The 20,456-nt window shown below is 40.4% G+C and overlaps 1 protein-coding gene across 1 annotated transcript in view; it reads right to left on the bottom strand.

Moving 5' to 3' along the window:
* The window catches only part of NRG3 (neuregulin 3), a 912,476-nt gene that overhangs the window by 53,795 nt on the left and 838,225 nt on the right, over window positions 1–20,456 (bottom strand). The window contains exons 5-6 of the mRNA XM_006112415.5: window positions 15,827–15,929; window positions 9,085–9,211 (exon numbers count right to left, since the gene is read on the bottom strand). Coding sequence (XP_006112477.2) covers window positions 9,085–9,211; window positions 15,827–15,929 — 230 coding nt within the window. The remainder of the gene's footprint in view (window positions 1–9,084; window positions 9,212–15,826; window positions 15,930–20,456) is intronic.

The raw sequence follows: 20,456 nt of genomic DNA, 5'->3' as shown, positions 1-20,456 counted from the left end.
ATGAGGTAACTGGCTCTGTAGACATGGGAAAGTCAGTGGATGTGATATACCTTGACTTTAGTAAAGCTTTTGATACGGTCTCCCACAATATTCTTGCCAGAAAGTAAAAGGAATGTTGATTGGATAAATGGACGGTAAGATGGACAGAAAGCTGGCTAGACTGTTGGGCCCAGCGGGTAGTGATCAACGGCTCGATGTCAGGATGGCGGTCAGTTTCTAGCGGAGTGTCCCAAGGATCTGTTCTTGGACCAGTTTTGTTCAATATCTTTATTAATGACCTGGATGAGGGGATGGATTACACCCTCAGCAAGTTTGCAGATGACACTAAGCTAGGTGGAGAGGTAGATACACCTGAGGGCAGAGATAGGATCCAGAGTGACTTAGACAAATTGGAGAATTGGACCACAAGAAATCTGATGAGGTTCAGCAAGGACAAGTGCAGAGTCCTGCACTTGGGACAGAAGAATCCCAAGCATTGTTACAGACTGGGGACCAACCAGCTAAGTAGTAATTCTGCAGAAAAGGACCTGGGGATTACTGTGGATGAGAAGCTGTATATGAGTTAACAGTGTGCCCTTGTACCCAAGAAGGCTAATGACATAATAAGTTGCATTAGGAGAAGCATTGCCAGCAGATCCAGAGATGTCATTATCCCCCTTTATTCGGATCTTATGAGCCACATCTGGAGTATTGTGTCCAGTTCTAGGCCCCCCACTACAAAAAGGATGTAGGTGCATTGGAGAGGGTCCAGCAGAGGGCAACCAAAATGATTAGGGGACTGGAGCATATGACCTATGAGGAGAGGCTGAGGGAGCTGGGTCTGTTTAGTCTGCAGAAGCGAAGAGTGAGGGGGGATTTAATAGTGGCCTTCAACTTCCTGAAGGGAGGTTCCAAAGAGGCTGGAGAATGGCTGAGCTTAGTAGTGATGGATGGCAGAACAAGGAACAATGGTCTGAAGTCGCGGTGGAAGAGGTCCAGGCTGGATATTAGGAAAACCTATTTCACTAGGAGACTGGTGAAGCACCGGAATGGGTTACCTAGGGAACTAGTAGAGTCTCCATCCCTAGAGATTTTTAAGTCTCAGCTTGACAAAGCCCTGGCTGGGTTGATTTAGTTGGGATTGGTCCTGCCTTAGGCAGGGGGCTGGACTTGATGACCTCCTGAGGTCTCTTCCAGCTCTATAGTTCTATGATTCTATGATAGAACTGGTCAGAACCTTGGGAGATCAAGTCCAATCCCCTGCACTCATGGCAGGACCTAACACCATTTGGACCATCCCTGGTAGGTGTTTGCCTAGCCTGTTCTTCAAAATCTCCCAGGACAGCATCTCAGAGGGGTAGCTATGTTAGTCTGTAACTTTCTATATTTCTTATGCAGTGGAATAGTTTGCTCTTGCGTCCTTAATAATGTCTCTTTGAAAAACCGCCAGCTTTTTTTAAGAGTATGTCTTCACAGCAGTGTTATTTCGGAATAACTGACTTATTCCGAAATAATATAGTCCGTGTCTACACTACAAGCAGTTATTTTGACATAATGTCAAAATAATGTCAGGCTGAAGGACTTCTTACTCCAACTCCTGTAACCCTCATTGTAAGAGGAGTAAGAGAAGTCAGAGGAAGAGCGTTCTTTCTCGAACTTCCGGCTGTGTAGACAGCTCCAAAAGCCGAAATAAATTATTTCTACATAAGCTACGCAATTGACGTAACTCAAGTTGCGTATCTTTTTTTGATATTAGCCCTGCTGTGTAGATGTGCCCTAATTGTTTTTCTTCTTAGACTTGCTTCCCATGGGCCCTTACCTACCAACTCCTCAAATTTGCGAAACTCTGCCTTCCTGAAATCTATTGTCCTTGTTTCGCAGTTCTCCCACCTGCCATGCCCTAGAATCATGAACTCTATGATTTCATGATCACTTTCACCCAAGCTGCCTTGCACTTTCAAATTCTCAGCCTCCCCCTTTTTTGTTAAAATCAAATCTATAATGCCTCCCCTCCAGTAGCTTCTGAAATTTAAAAAATGCTTGCAATATATTCCAATAAATTGTCTGATAATCTGTGTCCTGCTGTGTTATTTTCCCAACAGATGTCTGGATAGATGTCTACAAAGTAGATCTGCCCAGGCAATACAACTCTCTCTATTGTTAGATAGCTTTCCTGTCCTGGCTGTGGATATTCTCCCGAAGGGAGAGAGAAACACAAAGGATGTGAACAACATGAATTCTAATGCTTCTACATTTCAGACCATCAACAATCTCCGTTGTTTTATCAGTATCACGTTGCTTAACTTGAACATCTATTTCACATCTCGTTAAATGACTGAAAAACAACCCATCCATAATTTAGGTGAACATCCCACACTTCAAATTCATTTGTTAAACATCACAATTTGAAAAAAGAATTCCAACCAGATGACATTTATTTTAGGATGCAGCAAGAGACTGCATTACAAATGGAAAGTATTTTGAAAGCAAACAGCCAGAATTTTTAACCTTGCCTGTGATTTTCATAATCAAACTGTTGTAAAGAAAGCTTTAATTGGCAAAGAGGTGGCTATCAAAAGGATTGAAATGTATTAATCTTTTTTTCCCTGAAACAGCTGCAAATATAATGAGTTAGGCTAGAGTGAAATGGAAATTTGTAATGCATTTGAATGCTTGATTTAAAATTAAATATAGCGTTTACCTACAATAGCAATTTTTTAACATTTACATGGTGGTTCTTTGTGAGGGTATAGTAAGTTTTTTGGGGTGGGTGGGAATAAGGAGATTTTACAAATGTATAATGAGAAAAGTAGTAGTACCAGATAAGCAGCTGGATTGAATTTAAATCAATAATAACTCAACAATAATGAGTTGAGTGGCCTGAAATACCACAGCTATTTGACTTTATTAAAGTAATAAACCTTACACAAACAGTGTCTACCGTATCCAATTTCACAACTACTACAGAGAACAGAAGGGAAATTAACAGGGTATAAAGTTTGGAGGAAGCCACAACCCCAGTTTGGAGGAGGAGGAGTTAAGTATGGAAGTATTTGCTGAGAGGGAAGAGAGAAAAAGTTTGTGAGGTAGGAAAGCGGGGGGAGATTTGGGACATCCACTCAAATGGGTAGGCAAGTTGAATACTTGAGAGATATATACGAACACCTGCACTGTGTGGGGCGGGGAGGGGAGTGTGACATATGAAAATCAAATATACAAGTCTTCTGAGGGTCCTCCATTGCCACTAACAAGGTTTACTAGTTGACAGTCTCAATGCCCACTTCTCATGGATACCACGTAAACACTTCTAATTTTTTTGAGGATGAGAATCTTCACCAGTGATCTTTCGCCACGGCAAGTGCTTGAGCCTCCTCCCATTGAAGTCACTTTGACTTTTGCCTTTGACTTCAATGGGAGAAGGATCAAGGGTAACAATACGCACTTAGGGCACCAAATGCTTAGTCTAGTTCCCTGTCAAAATAGCTGGGTCTGGGATTCAAGTTTATGGTCTGTGCCTGGAATCCTTCCTATCATCAACAGATTGTGGGAAGCTGAGATAAATTTCCATGGAGGCTACTACTGCTCATGCAGTGAACTAGCACTGTATGGTCCCAATATACTTCTGTTTCCTTATGGGAACATTCTGCCTTCCCACCAGTGTCCTCCTCCCAGTTCTTTCACAGCAGAACCTTATTACAGCTTTTCAGGAGGAGGCAAGATTTGCCCCGAGGGTTGATATTTTGCACTTTCCCAGTTTATGGAACGAGTTTTAAAGTGGTGGTTGTTGTTGATTTTACTGTGATGGTTTATGAATATTTAAAGAAGTGCTGTTCTGCACGACAGTCTTTCCAACAATAGAAACCATTATTACCCTGCACTGCTATGCTACATCCTGAACCACGCAAGGTCACACTATTTTTCTTCTTGAATGTTTTTGCTCCCAAAGGCAAAACACATTAAAGTCAAGGCCAGAGCATCTCCCTGCCAACAGCAACAAGATCTGGAAAACTATGTGTTAATTAACCATAATTGATAATCACAATTCTGAACAGCACTGGCAGGAAAGCAAACTTTGGCTGAAAATCATTGCTATTGTTTATTATTTCAAATACCCCAAAACTGGAATCCAAAATGATCATTTCAGCCATCATGCCCATTATAAGAGGCATAATAAGCATTATTATGACATTAAGAATAGGGCATCAATAAAGCTTATGATATGTTTGTCAAATGCTCAAAAACACTAAGTAATTATTTACAAAATTGGAGCAAAATATATTGGACTGAATTAAAGCAAAAGGGAAAGGGACAATATTACGCACTGTAATATTTGAGACCAAATGTATACAGCATATGTTAGAAAAAACTATCACAAAAAGAACTTTACAGACTTCATATCACCTGCTAATGTGCTGGAAACATAGACAATAGCTATTATGAGTCTGTAATCTTTCAAAATAGTTTTTGTAAGGGAGGAAAAAGAAGCAGTGTTGTGTCAACCCAAAGAAGACCAAGCCTTTCACCTATGCCATTGAGAAGCCAAGCAGCAGCTAAACATCACCTCTGATGGAATCCCAGTGGCTAGTTATCCAAACCCTATCTCCCTGGTGATGACATTAGATCAGACACTTCCTTCAAAGCTAATGTAGAGAAGATGAAAGGGAAAGTTAGTGCCTATAACAACAACTGCCAGAAGGTACTTACCTCAAAGTGGGGAGCCAATCTAGTTTATTTGTGAACCACTGGTATAGCCTTTTGCTATTCCTTAGTACAGTATGCCTGTATCATCTAATGAACCGCCTAACAAATGAGACCCCATTGTAAATAGCAGTAGCAGTAGTTATGGAATAACAGGATGTGGAAAGCCTATACAGGCTGGCATAGCACTATGAGGGTATATTTATACTACAGCATTATTTCAAAATATCTTCTTTCAAAATAGTTACAGGCAGTCCCTGGGTTACGTACAAGATAGGGACTATAGGTTTGTTCTTAATTGAATTTGTATGTAAGTCGGAACTGGCTCCAGATTCAGCTGCTGCCACTGAAACTGACCAGGGGCTGACTACAAGAAGCCGGAGGCAGAGTTGCTCTGCCCCCAGCTTCCTGGAATCAGCCTGATCAGTTTCAACAGCTGCTGAATCTGGAGCCTGGGACAGAACAGCTGGGGCGCTACCCGGTAGGTTCCCACAGGACCAACCCGGCAGCACCCCAGCTGCTCTACCCGAGGCGTCCTGCAACAAAAGCCTGGTCTGCTGGGGGGGGGGGGGCACACTATCTGCGCCCCCTCCCCCTCCAGCAGACCAGGGAGACCCGAGCAGCTTTGCTCGGGTGTCCCTGGTGTGCTGGGGGGGAGGTCCAGCAGCTTTTCTGGACCCCCCCAGCAGACCAGGGGGACAGGAGAAAAGCCGCACAGGCGGCGGGGCTCCCGCTGCCTGGGCAGCTTTGCTCCCGGGCAAACGAGCAAAGCCGCCCAGGTGGCGGCTTTGCTCGGCTGTCCCTGGTCTGCTGGGGGGGGTCCAGCGGCTTTGCTGGACCCCCCCAGCAGCAGACCAGGGAGACCAGGAGAAGCTTTTCTCGCCCCGGAGGACACGGGTGGCGACTCGCCACCCGTGAGCTCCGGGGCGAGAAAAGCCCCATTCGTAAGTGCGGATCTGACGTAAGTCGGATCCGCGTAAGTCGGGGACTGCCTGTAATTGGAAATAAGTTATTTCAAAATAACGCATCCACAAAATGCATTTTGAAATAGTGTGTTGTTATTTCAAAATAGCGCATCCACACTGAGTAGACACCGAATCACATTTAAGGCCGGCTGGAACCAGGTCCGGCAGGGTATTAGGTCAGGATTTACTTTGTGTGGCTGCTGCCTGAGGCTATCTGAGGCCTGTGCTTAAAGGGACCACCCCTGGACAGCTGGTTCTCAGCTTTCGCTTGCTTGCCTAACTCAATGAGGGACAGCAAAGCATTTTGTCTCTGTGTGCTCTAGTTGCCCACACTCGGGTCACCACAGCACTCTGCAACATGGAGCCAGAGCTTCGCAGAGCACTCTGGTGCTTCTCTCGGACGTGTTGCTGTGAGCCTGGTTGCACTTTCTGCAGGCTGCCATCCGGGAGGTTCATCAGTATCCAAGAGGCCGTGTGGGAGAGCTTCCACCCTGAGGAGCACTAAGAGCCTCCCTGATCTGCCCCACTGGGAGCTTGTGCCTCATTCCTCCCTCACATTCTTCCACTTACTCCTCCCTATCCCCCCTTCCTGATGTCAAATAAAATACATGGATTTTCATGAACACAAACTCTCTTTATTTAACAAAACTGGGGGGGGGAGGAATGAAACTCTGGTGAGACTGGGGAAAGGAGGCAGGAGAGGGGAGAAGCGACAGTGGGAGAGGGGAGGCGGAAACCTGGGAGGAGGGAGCTGGAAGGGGGAAGCAAGGGGAAGAAGGGGGAGGGGAAGCTCAGGGCTCTCGCCAGACCAACTTGATTTTTATGCAAACCTGCTCCTGGATTCTCATGTGGCCTTTGGTGGCCAGGCTGGCAGCTAACCTGCCATAGATGGCCGTGTTCCTCCTTCTAGTGAGGAGATCATGGTGGTTGGGGGCATCCCCCCAAACCTGAATAAGGTCCATGATCTCCACCCTGGACCAGGAAGGCTCCTGCCTTCTCCAGGCCTTGGCAGGCTCCTGGGAGCTGGCAGACTGCTCCTGGGAATTGGTGGAAGGCTGGCTGCCAGTGACTTGCTGGCTCATGTTTTGAGGCCACTAGGTCAGGGGCAGCAACTGCTGTCTCTGGGCTGGCAGGCTTGGATCTGGCACAGGCACTCTGGCCAGAGTCAACCCCTTTAAGGGCTCTGGGGAGGGGAGAGGGAGAGGATTGTTCTTGGTTGAGGCTGGAGTGGCCACCAGGGCACCCTGGGAAGGCTGGAGGCCCCCTATTTCAAAATAAGTGGCTACACAGCACTTAGTTCGAAATAGCTATTTCGAATTTGGTGTTATTCCTCGTAGAATGAGGTTTATCAAATTTGAAATAAGCTCTCTGCTATTTTGAATTAATTTCGAAATAGCAGTTGGGCTGTGTAGACACTAGAAAAGTTATTTCAAAATTACGGCTGTTATTTCGAAATAACTTTGCTGTGTAGACATAGCCTGAGCTATCAGGAGGAAGGTCAAAGGGAAAGATCATAGCCAATGAAAGATCCAAAACATCCATTACATGGTCACACAGAAAATATCAAATGCCTTCATTTGCAAATGATGTTACAAACAACTGGCAAAGCATGACTGAGGTTATGGAATTAAATACTACACCTAATTGTGTATGCTGAAATATACCTGGAACTGCAAAGCACCTTTCCAGAGGTGTCAATGCAGACTTGTCGATGTAGTTAAATGGAGCTACTCTAAGGACATGAATATACACAAGTGTGGCAAGGTGCGAACTATAGAGCATTTGCTCATTTTCTCACTCTTTGGAGAGACCTGCACAAAAAAGATTGTATTCACTTGGAATGTTCTGAATTGGTTCCTAACCATTTGCACTGTTTAAAGCTAATTTGATTTAAACACAGTTGACCCCCTATCCTCTCTGCTCAGCCACACTATATTTAAAGTAAGTTAGCCTGAACTGGCTAAAAATGAACATAATATTCACAGTTATGAGCCAGCCACTCCTCGGGGATATAAAAAGTTTTATAAACCTAGCTTAACTGGCTAATAGACTGATGATCTGTTTCAACTGTTGTTCTGTTCAACATAGGCAACAAAAAGGCAACTAGAGTGTATTTTAAAATCCATGGAGGTCACTAAAATTATTTCCATTTATTCCAGTGAGTTTTCGATCAGCCCATTAAACCAGTTCATTAAATAAGTGTCAGCCGAAGCACGGATGTGTCTACTGTATGAATTTAGCAACCTTTGAGGACGGGTAGTTTTAATATTGACTCAGAAGTACAAATTTTCTTCTCTATTTCCTGCTGCATCTCAGTTTTTTTGGTGGACTCTAACTCAACTGAAAGCCCTTTAAACTTGTAAGGTCTGACAAACCCTCAGACGGAGCTGGTATGGAAGGTATGGAGAGATGGAGAGGCATGGAGAGATTATGAGGCAGCCTTAATGGTAAGAATACTGAACTGCTATTCATGATAAAAGGCCATTGTTTCTCTCGTCTATCATAAAGAACAAGAAACAAATCTACACCTGTGGTAAAAATGAAGCTTAACAACATTTGTGTGAGAGACATGGGTTCTCATTTATGGGTTTTACATTTCATTGTCTTAGTACATCTGTTCAGCAGAGTGTAAATGGCATTTTGTATGATGATTTCTTGGATTCACAAATAAAATACAAACTCAGAAGGATTTAAGCATTTGGAGAGCTTTAATGCATTTCATGTGATTGCCTATTATGCTGTAATTCTGGGTATGCTACCAGGGTATTTATTTTCTTATTGCAATATCTTTCTTCCTTTCTCCATAGTCTTCACTCGTTAAAAATGGACAGTACTAACAAGGTGTGATTTGTGGAAAGGGGCCAGAGGGTAGGGTACCTTTTAGAAAAGTGTCTAAGAATGTAAGATACCTTTGGGATTTATCACACAATTTCCCTGTTTCAATCTTCATTTGTTTTATATATCTGATGCTTGGGAAATTGCATGTAAAATTACGTGTCACTGGATTCAGAAGATAGCTCAGTATGTACAGAGCTGTTTGTGGCTCTCAACTATTTTGGTTGTGGTCTGATATTCTTTCATCTAAAGTCAAATCTTCAGGATGATCTCGAGTTTCTTCATTGGAGCATCATCTTTCTTTCTTTTTTTAAAAAATTGACCTACATGCATACTAGTTCCAGCTTTGGAATTATTTAGAAAAATGGCATTTCCAATGACATATCCACAGAAGCTTCCTATGCAGAACTATTTTTATCCTTAATATATTTTATTCAACTGTTTTAAATCAGTTGAAATCCAGTGGAAATATCTTTTCCCTGTTCTTTTACCAATCATGAGTGTGAATGAAGGTTCTGTGTGAGTAATAGCAATATGCAAATCTGATGCTATCAAAAACACAAACTCCGCTAGACAATTAAGTATTGCAGTTGGCAAAATTACTTACATTTTGCAGCTGGACTCGGCTTTGTGCCACGGTTTCTGATTTTGCCATCATGCTGGAAGCATTTAGGCTGTAGGTTTTCCCATTCTCTGTCTCTTTCAGCTGTTCCTGAATTTGTTTAGTTTGTTTCCTGCAGGCAGAAATACAGTTCATATAGGAATGCACTTGTTTTCTCCATTACAATAACTATGACATTCTCTTATGCCCCCATCCCTGCCCCTGCCTCATCTTGTCTTTCATCAGTGATACTAAAAACTTTATGTAATTAAACAGAGATATTTCCTAGTGGATTAACAAACCATGGCAATCTGGTAAGTAATCTACCAGCATCTCTCTATATTTCAATGCCGCAGACATTACCTAATAAAGTTTAATGCAGGGAAGAAAAGAAATCCTGTTTTAAATAACCTTCATACTGCATTTACTATTAAAATTGATACCGATATTGTATCTAACATCGAGCATCCAATGTGCAGTCATCACAATTTGCAAATAGCTTTGGATGACTGAAGAACATGTATTCATTTGTAGCAGCAATATTTTTTGCCATGTGACCATTGTTATTGCCAATTTATTATGACAAGCCAGCGGCGGCCCTAGACTAGCTGCCAGCAACTGGTGTCCTAGGTGAACCATGCATTTGGCTCCCCCACCTCCAAACCCCTCAATGATATTGCACCACCATTTGGCGCCCCATTTAACTTGCATCCTAGGTGACCGCCTAGTTCGCCTATATGGACTGGCCGCCTCTGCAACTGCCACAGAACTGTTATCTGAAAAGCAGTATAGATCTGATCTTGGTTTAATCACTTTACCAGTCCAGATTTCCTCATGCACTCATGCATTTGGCATGAGCCCAACCAGCAACAGCGGATTTGAGAAAAATGATTGGGGGAGAGGAGCATAAACTCCCAACCTGAGGTTGCGGACAATACTAGTTGAGCCATAATGACCAGCAATATTCAGTAAACAATTACAGATTTTACTACTGCATTTTTCTATCTGGTTCCATACTGAACCATCAATCTGAGTTCTAAAAACCGGTCCATCACTGAGGATGGGATACAATTATCTGCATTTTAAATATTTCTTTTTATTTTTCAAATGCAGAAAGCCCAGCTGGGCAATGATTATTAGCTGGACACATTGTTTGGCCTTTTATCTTGGTGACTGTTCATTCAGTCTTGATAATCTACAGAGTGACTCCATCAGACTTTAAATTATCCATAAAAACTAATTACACTTTTTTTTTTTGCTACAGAAAATAATATAACAGCTGCAACAGCCTTCCATGAGTGGCCCCGATAAGCCTATTTTAAGATAGTTATGTCGGCATAGGCTCCTAGTGCAGATGCAGCTGACACCAACAAAGTTTTTCTGTCAATTTAGAAACAACATCTTCCCCATTAATGTTAGCAACATCAACAGATGCTCTCTTCCATCAAAGCTGCATCTACATGGGGGTTTTGGCAGCATAGTCAGGAGAAGGTTTTCCCACATTGCTGATAGTTGAAGCTAAGTTGACATAATATTTAAATGAATACCATGTCTGTCTAAAGAGCAAGAACCACCCTTCACACCAACAATAGCCTTATGACAACAGCTGACTGTAAGCCCACATTTAGAAGGAGCTAAGTATTTCCAGTAAAGTGCTGAACTGAAATAGAAAACGCAGGGGAGGAAATAAGATTTTCTTCCCTTATTGTGTTAAAATTGACATTTCAATGAAAAAGTTCATCGCATTCTACCAATATAGCCCTGAGTGCCCTCTCATACCACTAATTTCCATTAAGATTCCAATTTTATATAGCATACAAATTGATTAACAGACACTACAAACACGTTACAAATGTGAGCATCATGTGCGATACGTCATTTAAACTCGTGGGTAGAAGACATTATATACATGGGTTAGAAATGATTTTCCTATACTATAAAAATTTTGGAGACATTGAAAATTTTAGCATCCCAAACAGGATGAAATGTTGATATCTCAACAATTTGAAAAAAACAGATTGGTTCAAGTATAATGTGCTATTTTAACTCGAAATAGTTAATTTATATTTTGATCTATTTAATGTTTTGTTTACTCTCTATTAATTTAAAGTTTGATATGAATATTGAATTTAACCAAAAATTGAAGTTTTTCATTTTGAAAACATTAAGGGTGTTCCAATGATTTGGGTTGTCTAAAAAAAAATCAACACATAATTTTCATGGAAACCAACCCTCTCCTGCAAATTATTTTGATTTAGATGAATCAATATATTCCCACAGACAATTTGATTTCTTACAAGCCAGGATCAAAAGCTGCTCACTTGTTGGTGTCTATAACAATCAATAAACCATTTGGTAAACACCTATGTAATTTGATAATTTTTAATAAACTGTTTATAAATATATTCAGATTCTATATTTACATTCATATATAATAACAGCCAAACAGATTACCAAAAGTAGTACAATGTGGTTAAGCTTTTGGATAAAATTATTTTATAATAATAAATACAATAATAAAATCCTAATTTTAAATTTATAATGAGAGAGAAAGAAAAAAATCTGAGGATTTATTTCTGTGTGGCCACGCTTCTTCACCACAATGTTGTCTAAACATAGATGGATATTTAGCTAAGTTCTTGAAAGATTTAACATTTGGAATAAACTAAACTGGGACTCTAACATTTTATTCACGAATCAAATTGATCTATTATTTCATATTTGCATTCTATTTTATGAATATGGAACCTAGAGTTATATATGGGTTTGTGTATATTAACTTCCAGCATCAAGATGTAAGCTGTATTAGAAACTATAAAAACCAGAAACAGCTGGTCTTGGTTGGTTACTATTTAAAAGTCATTAGACAATTTAAATATTTATTTTGAATTTTTATTTGAAAAGCAAATGGGTCTTATTTTACAGATGTTCTGCTAACAGATGGTAAAAATCGCTGTTATTTCTGCCTTTCAGTAAGAAATGATAATTCAAGTCATCAGTGTCCATACAAATCAAAATGATACAGAATAGTCTAGGTTCTGTTTGCAATAGCCTCCCTCTATGATTAACCCTTAAAATATTTCTGTGATAACCCAATAACGAAGACTTGGTGAATGAGAGTCCTTTAATTCATTTGGCAATATATTTTAAAGGTTTTGTTTTTAAATATCTATGTTGAAAATTTACAGAAAAATATAAAATAAGCCTCACAGCAGGAACTGTAAAAACTAGTAGTCCTGTGGCACCTTAGGGTACATCTAAACTGCATGGCTATTTCAGGATACTGGAGGTATCCCAAAATAGCTACCCTGCATCTACACAAGCCACCCATTATTCTGAAACATTTTTTTTTCGAAATAATGGGCACACTATTTTTCCATCCTGGTAAACCTCATTGAACAAGGGTTAAGGGATGTCTCAAAATAGCACTTTATTTCAAAATTTGGCCCTGTTTGGATGCGCCATCTGCTATTTCGAAATAAGATACTCAATTTCTGTAGCACAAATTGTGTATATTATTTTGAGTTTAGGGTGCTGTGTAGACACACCCTTAGGCTATGTCTAGACTACATGCCTCTAGCAACAGAGGCATGTAGATGAGACTACCAGGCATAGGAAAATGAAGCGGCAATTTAAATATTCACCGCTTCATTTAAATTTACATGGCTGCCGTGCTGAGCCGATCAGCTGTTTGTCAGCTCAGCGCGGTAGTCTGGACGCGCGGGTGTCGACATCAAAGGCATTTGTCGACCACCCAGGTATGCCTCCTGGAATGAGGTTTACCTGGGTGGTCGACAAATGCCTTTGATGTCAACACCCGCGCGTCCAGACTACCGCGCTGAGCCGACAAACAGCTGATCGGCTCAGCGCGGCAGCCATGTAAATTTAAATGAAGCAGCGATTATTTAAATCGCCGTTTCATTTTCCTATGCCTGGTAGCCTCATCTACATCCCTCTGTCGCCAGAGGCATGTAGTCTAGACGTAGCCTTAGAGACTAACAATATATATTTGTGGGCAAAACCCATTTCTTCAGATGATCTTGAGTGGAGAAAAAGGGGGAACTATCAGAATTATAACTGTAAAAGAAAGCAGAGGGGGGAAAATTGCCTGTCAATAGTAGTACAAGTGCTAATGAGGTAATTGAGTAGGCTGGAAGTGTCCCATACTTAGCTTTTGTTGTCAATGGTGTGTTAAATGTAAGGAAGACTGTTTTTTTTTTAATGGACCATCCAGTTGATTTCTTAGCTCAGCCCAAACTGTGTAACAATCAATTTAATGTTTTTGTTCAGGTAAATGTTATTTTTGCTAGCACTGTCAGAGCTTTTCTGAGACACAAGGTGGCTGACACAGCATCTTTCATAGGACCTATTTGAAAGAGATAAGCTACTGAACTTCACACAGCTCTTTTTCAGGTAAGGTCAGAGATTCTCTTTTAGGGAAATTTTAATTTTTTGGACATGATTTATTTATAACTAAATATTAATGTACACACAATGATACGTGTGGGTCGGGCAATGCAGGGGAGGGATATGCAGCCTGTGCTGTGGCTGGGAACTAATCTTTCAGAGGAGAGCATCCCTAGGTTTACCACTGAGGCAAAGCTGACAGTGTGACTGAGCCAGGCTATTAGGGAGCCAGGAACAGTGGTGAGGAATCAGGTGATGACTGCCTTCATGAAGATAGCCCTGTGGCTACAGTGGATTCTCCAGAATATGCTGGTTTTGGAAGAAGGGGTCAAATCCAGGATGTTTCCTGCCATCAAGGGAAGAGTTTGGACAATACTCTGTCAAGACTCAAAAACATATAGGGTTCCATCCAGCTTCTTCTCTGCCTGTGCCCAGATCTAGCCATTTCCACATATCCCATAATATTTCCAAACAAGGCCTACCTCCTTCAGAGCTGTGGGTAACCCACTCCACCACCTGTCAGTGTGACTATCTGTGTGGGACCACATCACAGATTTCCAAAGAGCAAAAAAGAGGAGAATAGTTGAGGAATTTAAATTTTGATATAGTGTAATAGTGCTAGATGTAGCTGCCTTTGGGGAATTAGGAATAGCACCCTTGCTGGTGGGTTTGGTTGATTTATATGGTGTGTAAGGCCTCTGGGAAAAGGAAATGTAGGCAACCCACCATTTACATAGGGCATATGTCAACAACAAAAACCTCAAAAAATGAGGTTTACAGGATATTTTAAAAAGGCTTCTCTTTTTGAAAGAACCACATCTAGACTGCTGTTTCTCTTTCGAAATAGCATTTTTCAAAAATAATGCTGTGATGCAATTATGCAAATTCAAATCCCGGCTTCATTTGCAATTTTGATCTGTCTAATTTACAGCCCTCTTTTGAAAGAGGGATGTAGATTAGACGTACTCTAAAAGTCTCAGAGGGGTAGCCATGCTAGTCTGTAACTTTAAAAAAAATAAAAACAAATGGCCCTGTAGTACCTTAGAGAATGACAAAAAAAATATATAGTATCTCGAACTTTTGTGGGCAAATCCCACTTCCTCAGATGAGTAGAGTAAGAGGCACAGAGCGGTACAGAAATCCCAAATTTTAAGGAAAAAGAGAGGAGAGGGGGAGGAGAAAGGAGAAAAAAACCCTGTCAGTCATAATGCCCGTGCTAAATGAGGCTATAATAGACAGGGTTTTTTTCCCCCTTTCTCCTCCTCTTCTCCCACTCTAACCATCTGAGCAACACTACTTCAAGACTCTGGGATCAAGGATTACTTCAGAAGAGCAAAAGTTGTAAAACTAGGGTGAACAGACTTCAGTAAAATATGAACCAACCTCAGCCTTCACCTGAAACTCAAACCAAAGCTTTCTTGAGGATTAGTAAAAAACCTCTTTTATTAAATTTGCTATTTTTTCCTATCTTTATACAGTGCCTGTGCACTTCCTGATTTCATCTGAAAATAGAAATGACAAAACATCATAAAAGGAGGCAGTTTTGATAAGATTTTCCACTGAGTTTTGCAAACACAAGAGGTTTGAATAAGCATCCAGGTACCTGCTCTGAGGTGGTTACAACTTAAATTAGACACATACTTCAACAAACAATATTAAAAGATAATGGTCAATAGGGAGAAGAGAAAAATGGTTAAACAATGGAGAGTACAGCTATTTGGAAACATTTTATTACAAGGGATGGACTTCGTATAGACTGCTTTCATATATTTCTTGCTTGTTACTGGGATATTAATGTAAGTAAAATATTCACAAATTATTCTCCATAGAAAGCTAGAGAGCTATCAACGCTTGCTGGTGGGCTGGATATTTTGATGTTCCTTGTTTCCAGTGGACAGCAGCGGAGTGAAGAGGGGCAGGGAGAGATGAAATAAACCGCAACAGGAGACAGTGTGATTAACCTTTTTTTCCCTCCAAAGGGACAAAACATTTATTGCTCTATAATATTGCACTGAATTTACATTTGTGTAACTGAAATCAGAACATGCCTATAAATATCTTACAACTAAGAGACACAAGAGAAATTCAAGGAAAAGGGCATTTCCAGCTACTTCAAGGGAAACAACTGTCTTTTAGTGATATCAGAAAAAAGAACACGTAGTACTTGTAAAGTCTAATTTTGTATAAAGACTCGCGCACAGGGCCTTCTGAGATCACTATGGAGAGACCTGCTGTTTAGACGCTTTTTAGAGACGTTACTGGTTTATAACATGCTGGAAAGCCATGAAACAGGACAGACTAGACAACAATGGAGAGTTGAATGCTAGATGAAGGCTCTTACTTTGTTTTGAAGTAGAACGCAGCACACAGCATGCCCACTATGACTATGCCAAAGACGATACAGGAAATAGACAGCACCTGGCGTTGGTACACCTCTTCACTCTCTGTGGATGGTAAAATGGAGAAAAAATGGTTGTTGATACATTATTATTTTAACAAATAACACACAAATGAGAGAGATTTTTGAGTTTTTGTTCAGCTAAACACTCAACAGTTTTGATGCTCCCCTGAAACTGTTGTCAGGAAAACAATTAAGTTTCACTTGGCTCACTAGAATTCAAGCCTTTTCCTAACCAAAAAATGAAGTTCAGTTTTGCTTTGACTAAGTTACTACTTAGTGGGTTGGACCTCCTAAAACTGGGAGTCCGTCATCCGGCAACATCTACAGTCCAATAGAACCACGGGTGTTCCTGGACCAGGTAGTTCTGGCTGGGAGTCCCCGATAGTGGGGCTAGGGCCAGGGCAGTCTGGACTCCAGGGGCCACAGCAGCGTGGCAGCCCGGCGGGGGCGGAGGGGTGGCTGGGGCTGGCAGCAGGGAGGGAAGGTGGTCTGAGGAGCTGATAGCAGGGGACCTCCTCTGGTTCCGCAAATTCGCTGAGTCAGATCTCTAGGGCGCTGGGCCAGAGAGGTCCAACCTGTACTATGTTTTGTTCTCCATGCCACACCCTGGATTCCAAGCTGACAAACAACATAAAACACTGAGTGATTCACAGTACTATTAAAAAAAATCAGTAGAGTTTCGTGAAATCCAAAGACTGCTATGCTACATGGCACAGGTCATTACTTTCATGGAAGCTTCTAAAAGTAATTTACTTGGTAAACGTCACCATCTTCTAATTAATTTGAAAGCAGAAGCTGAATGAAAATAATGATAATAAAAAAAACAAGAAAAACTAGGGAAAAAACCCACAAAGATGTATGTGTGGAGACATCAGCTAGTTAATACACAACCGGAGCAACACATATTGAGTTTGGTCAATATCTCCTTAAAAACAAGGCCTCTCCCACCCCCAGCTTTCCTCTTCCCGGTTGTAAGGTGACAATCAGTTCGGTTCGTATCATTCTCCCTTAACATATCATAGGAGGAGATACAGGCACAAGGCTGTAGGAAAGTACATAGATATGGAAATATCTAAATGGCCAAATAGGTTTTCTGATGGGAACTGGGGAAAACCCAGCAGTGAAATATGCAAGTTAGTGAGATTGGTTATGTCTGTAAAAGAGCTCATTGAAATTTTCTGATAAAAAAGGAGGATGCAGGGATTAGACAAAAAAGGAAATCTTTCAAAACAATGACACCGCAATGGTTGTTTTTACAAACAATTCTTTTTCACAGCAATTTAATCAAGTTTGTTATGAGAACATTATGCATATTGTTATAGAAATGTTTTCGTTACAGACCACCTGACTTTTGGTAAATGAAACACTTCAATAACTTCCCTAATAATGTTTTCAATATACTTTACAAGGTGTCTCTTTTAAAACTTGCAAAATAGAAACAAGTGTGACATTCTGATTTTTTTCAAGGAAGATTTTTTATGATTTTCTGACCAGCTTATCTCCATAGACACATGTAATAATTTCAGTGTTTAATGGAAGTTACTTGCATTTAGCTTTGGGAGAACAGGTCCTTCAGTCATTTTTATACCTCTATTTGAAATTGTAAATGTTATGGATGCTCAATAAGGCATGGTGCAAGCAATGTTTGATCCCTAGTCTTTCAGTGAAGGCTAACAGCTGGGTGATTTACTAATACTGGACTCAATCCTGCTGTATTTACATGTGTGGAGTAAGATAGGTTGTACTAAATCATAGAAGGAGTATAAGAATTGGGAGATGAGAATTAAAAACCAACACCATAAAAGTGATTCTCTTTCAGGGAGCTGCAGGAGCCTTTTTCTCATTGTAGTGAAAAGTAGAAAGGGGGCATTGGTTAAGTTAGTAGAGAGCTGTGTAGGATACATTCCCCCGGAGTTCAAGGATGTTTTACTAGTGCCACACCATCTACAGTGCTACTTATACTCATGCTGTAGGAGCTAGCTACATATGCTCTACGCATCACCAAAAGGAGTGCACTATTCAGACATACCCTATTATATAGTATAAAATCTTATAAATAATATCACCTGATATGGCTGTCACAGAAACCGATCTAAGTCGAATTTTGAGTCATGGTTCAACTTCACATTTCTTTTCACCTTTACTTTGCAAGTATCTTTTTAGTGCTCAGAAGTCTGTGAAACTGGGTTCTAGGTTCTAATACACAACATACACAACACACAAAAATTCTAGTTTCATAGCTGTTTTTCTTGTGACTTTTTGAAATACAGGAATCATAACAACATTAGGCACTCTCTGCTGTCCTGTGATACTAATCTTGTTTGCCATGAATGTGATAATCTTAAAATATTCACCAAGAACATTTCTGTTTCTTTTGCTACTCATTTTGGAAATGCTGTGTTTCATCTGGCTGTAGTATATTATTGGTTCTGAATTTTTGTGAAAGGATTTATATAACACTTCTCTCCAAGGAAAAGGCATCCCAGGGACAAACAGTATTACTCTGCTGAAATAACTAAGGGCATTGCTACGCAGCAGGGCTAAAGCTGAAATAAGCTATACAACTTGAGCTTCATCAATTGCATAGCTTAAATAGAAATAGCCTAGTTCAGCTTTTGGCGCTGTCTACACAGCAGGAAGTCTGAGAAAAAACTCTCTTCCTCTGACTTTCCTTACTCCTTGTAAAATGAGGGTTACAGGAGTTGGAGTAAGATGTCCTCCAGTTCAACATTATTTCAGCATTATGTCGAAATAACTGCTTGTAGTGTAGACACAGACTATCTTATTTCAGAATAACCTTAGTTATTCTGAAAAAAAAAAAACGCTGCTGGGTAGATGTAGCCTAAGTGAAGATCTTTACTGTTTAAGACCTTTGCATAGTAAACTTAATCCTTGTCACTAGATCCTACTCATGCTAATCAATACTTTCTTTTTGGTGTTGCTATTTGCTTTGTACAGTATGTATGTATTTATAGAACTGCTCATTGATTAGTGCAACTGCATATTCTCAGCAACTTTTCTTTTGGGTACATTCATTAACTCTTTGTTCAAGTACCTCAACTCATGTATCTAATGTCTTAAAATATTTAGTAATATTCCATTCTCTGTCATACACCCTTGTTCTTAATACCCTTTTTATTGATATTGAGTTAGTCTGCATTTCTTTATGAGCCTTATTTGTTGTCTTGATTGAACTTCATCGTCATCCACAGCAGGAATATCACAGCCATCATCCATTCAGGCTCAGTATTAAATAGAATTCCCATAAGGACCCACTAAATCCCTTCCTTAATCTGCTGGATGGATTAAGGTTGAATAATACAAAGCACAATTCCACTCCCACAGAAAAGAAACAAGCTGAAACAAAGAGTCAATGAACAAAAACTGAAAACACCTAATCCCTTAAATAGGAACAGGCTCGTAGAACCTTTGTACATACAATTCTACCAGGGTCATCCTTAAAAGCATATTGGTTGTCTCAAAGTACTTATCTTCATTTTATCAGTATTTCCCATAGTAAGTTTATGAAATGATGTATTAATATACAAGAGGCAACATGATCTAGTGGATAGAAAACGAGACCAAGAATCAGAGCTTCAAGCTTAAGTTCTTGGTCTTCTATGTGACTGGGGACAAGTCCCCTCATTTCAGTTTCCTTTCCTATCCCCATGATGTCATTTTAGGTGGTAGTTCTCTCTTCATCCAAAAAAGTTTCAATTATTATTTTCTTCAATTTAAAAATCAGGTTTTGTCATTTTTTTGCTTCTACAATTTTTGAAATAAAAACAAGAAAAATAGGAAATTTTTCATTTCAAAATTATGACATAACTCCTCTCTTTCACCATTTTGAATTAAAACGATTTTTGTAGGGAAAACAATACTTTACAGCTCTAATTATTATGTGTTTTCACTGTTGTCTGGGAGAATAAGGCCACAGTCAAGGCTGAGGTCTCTAGGGGTATGTCTAAACTACATGGCTCTGTTAACAGAGCCATGTAAACTAGTTTACCCGACATAGTCAATGAAGCAGGGATTTAAATAATCCCCGCTTCATTAAAATAAAAATGGCCGCTGGGCTGTGCCGACAATCAGCTGATCCTGCACGGCGCAGCAGTCTAGACGCGGATTGGTCGACAAGGGAAGCCTTTGTCGATCGCTCCTCTAAACCTCGTTTCATGAGGCATAAGGGAGCAGTCGACAAAGGCTTCCCTTGTCGATCAATCCACGTCTAGACTGCCGCTCTGTGCCGGATCAGCTGATTGTCGGCACAGCCCAGCGGTCATTTTTATTTTAATGAAGCGGGGATTATTTAAATCCCCGCTTCATTGACTATGTCGAGTAAACTAGTTTACATGGCTCTGTCGACAGAGCCATGTAGTCTAGACATACCCTAGGTGCTACTATTATGCAAATATAGACAGGCACATACGTTAAACTATACCAATGTAGTACTGGAAGACCTTCCATATAAAATCTATATCAACAACTAAGTCCCCAGTAATTTTCATGGAATTTCTGCTAAACTTTTCCTTGTTTGTGGTAGAAATTCTTCCTGCAGCCGAGGTTTCCT

The sequence above is a fragment of the Pelodiscus sinensis genome, chromosome 8, assembly GCF_052426305.1.
Source record: "Pelodiscus sinensis isolate ZL-2025 chromosome 8, ASM5242630v1, whole genome shotgun sequence".
In the NCBI taxonomy this organism is placed as follows: Eukaryota; Metazoa; Chordata; order Testudines; family Trionychidae; genus Pelodiscus; species Pelodiscus sinensis.
This window is presented reverse-complemented; position numbering and strand designations above follow the sequence as displayed.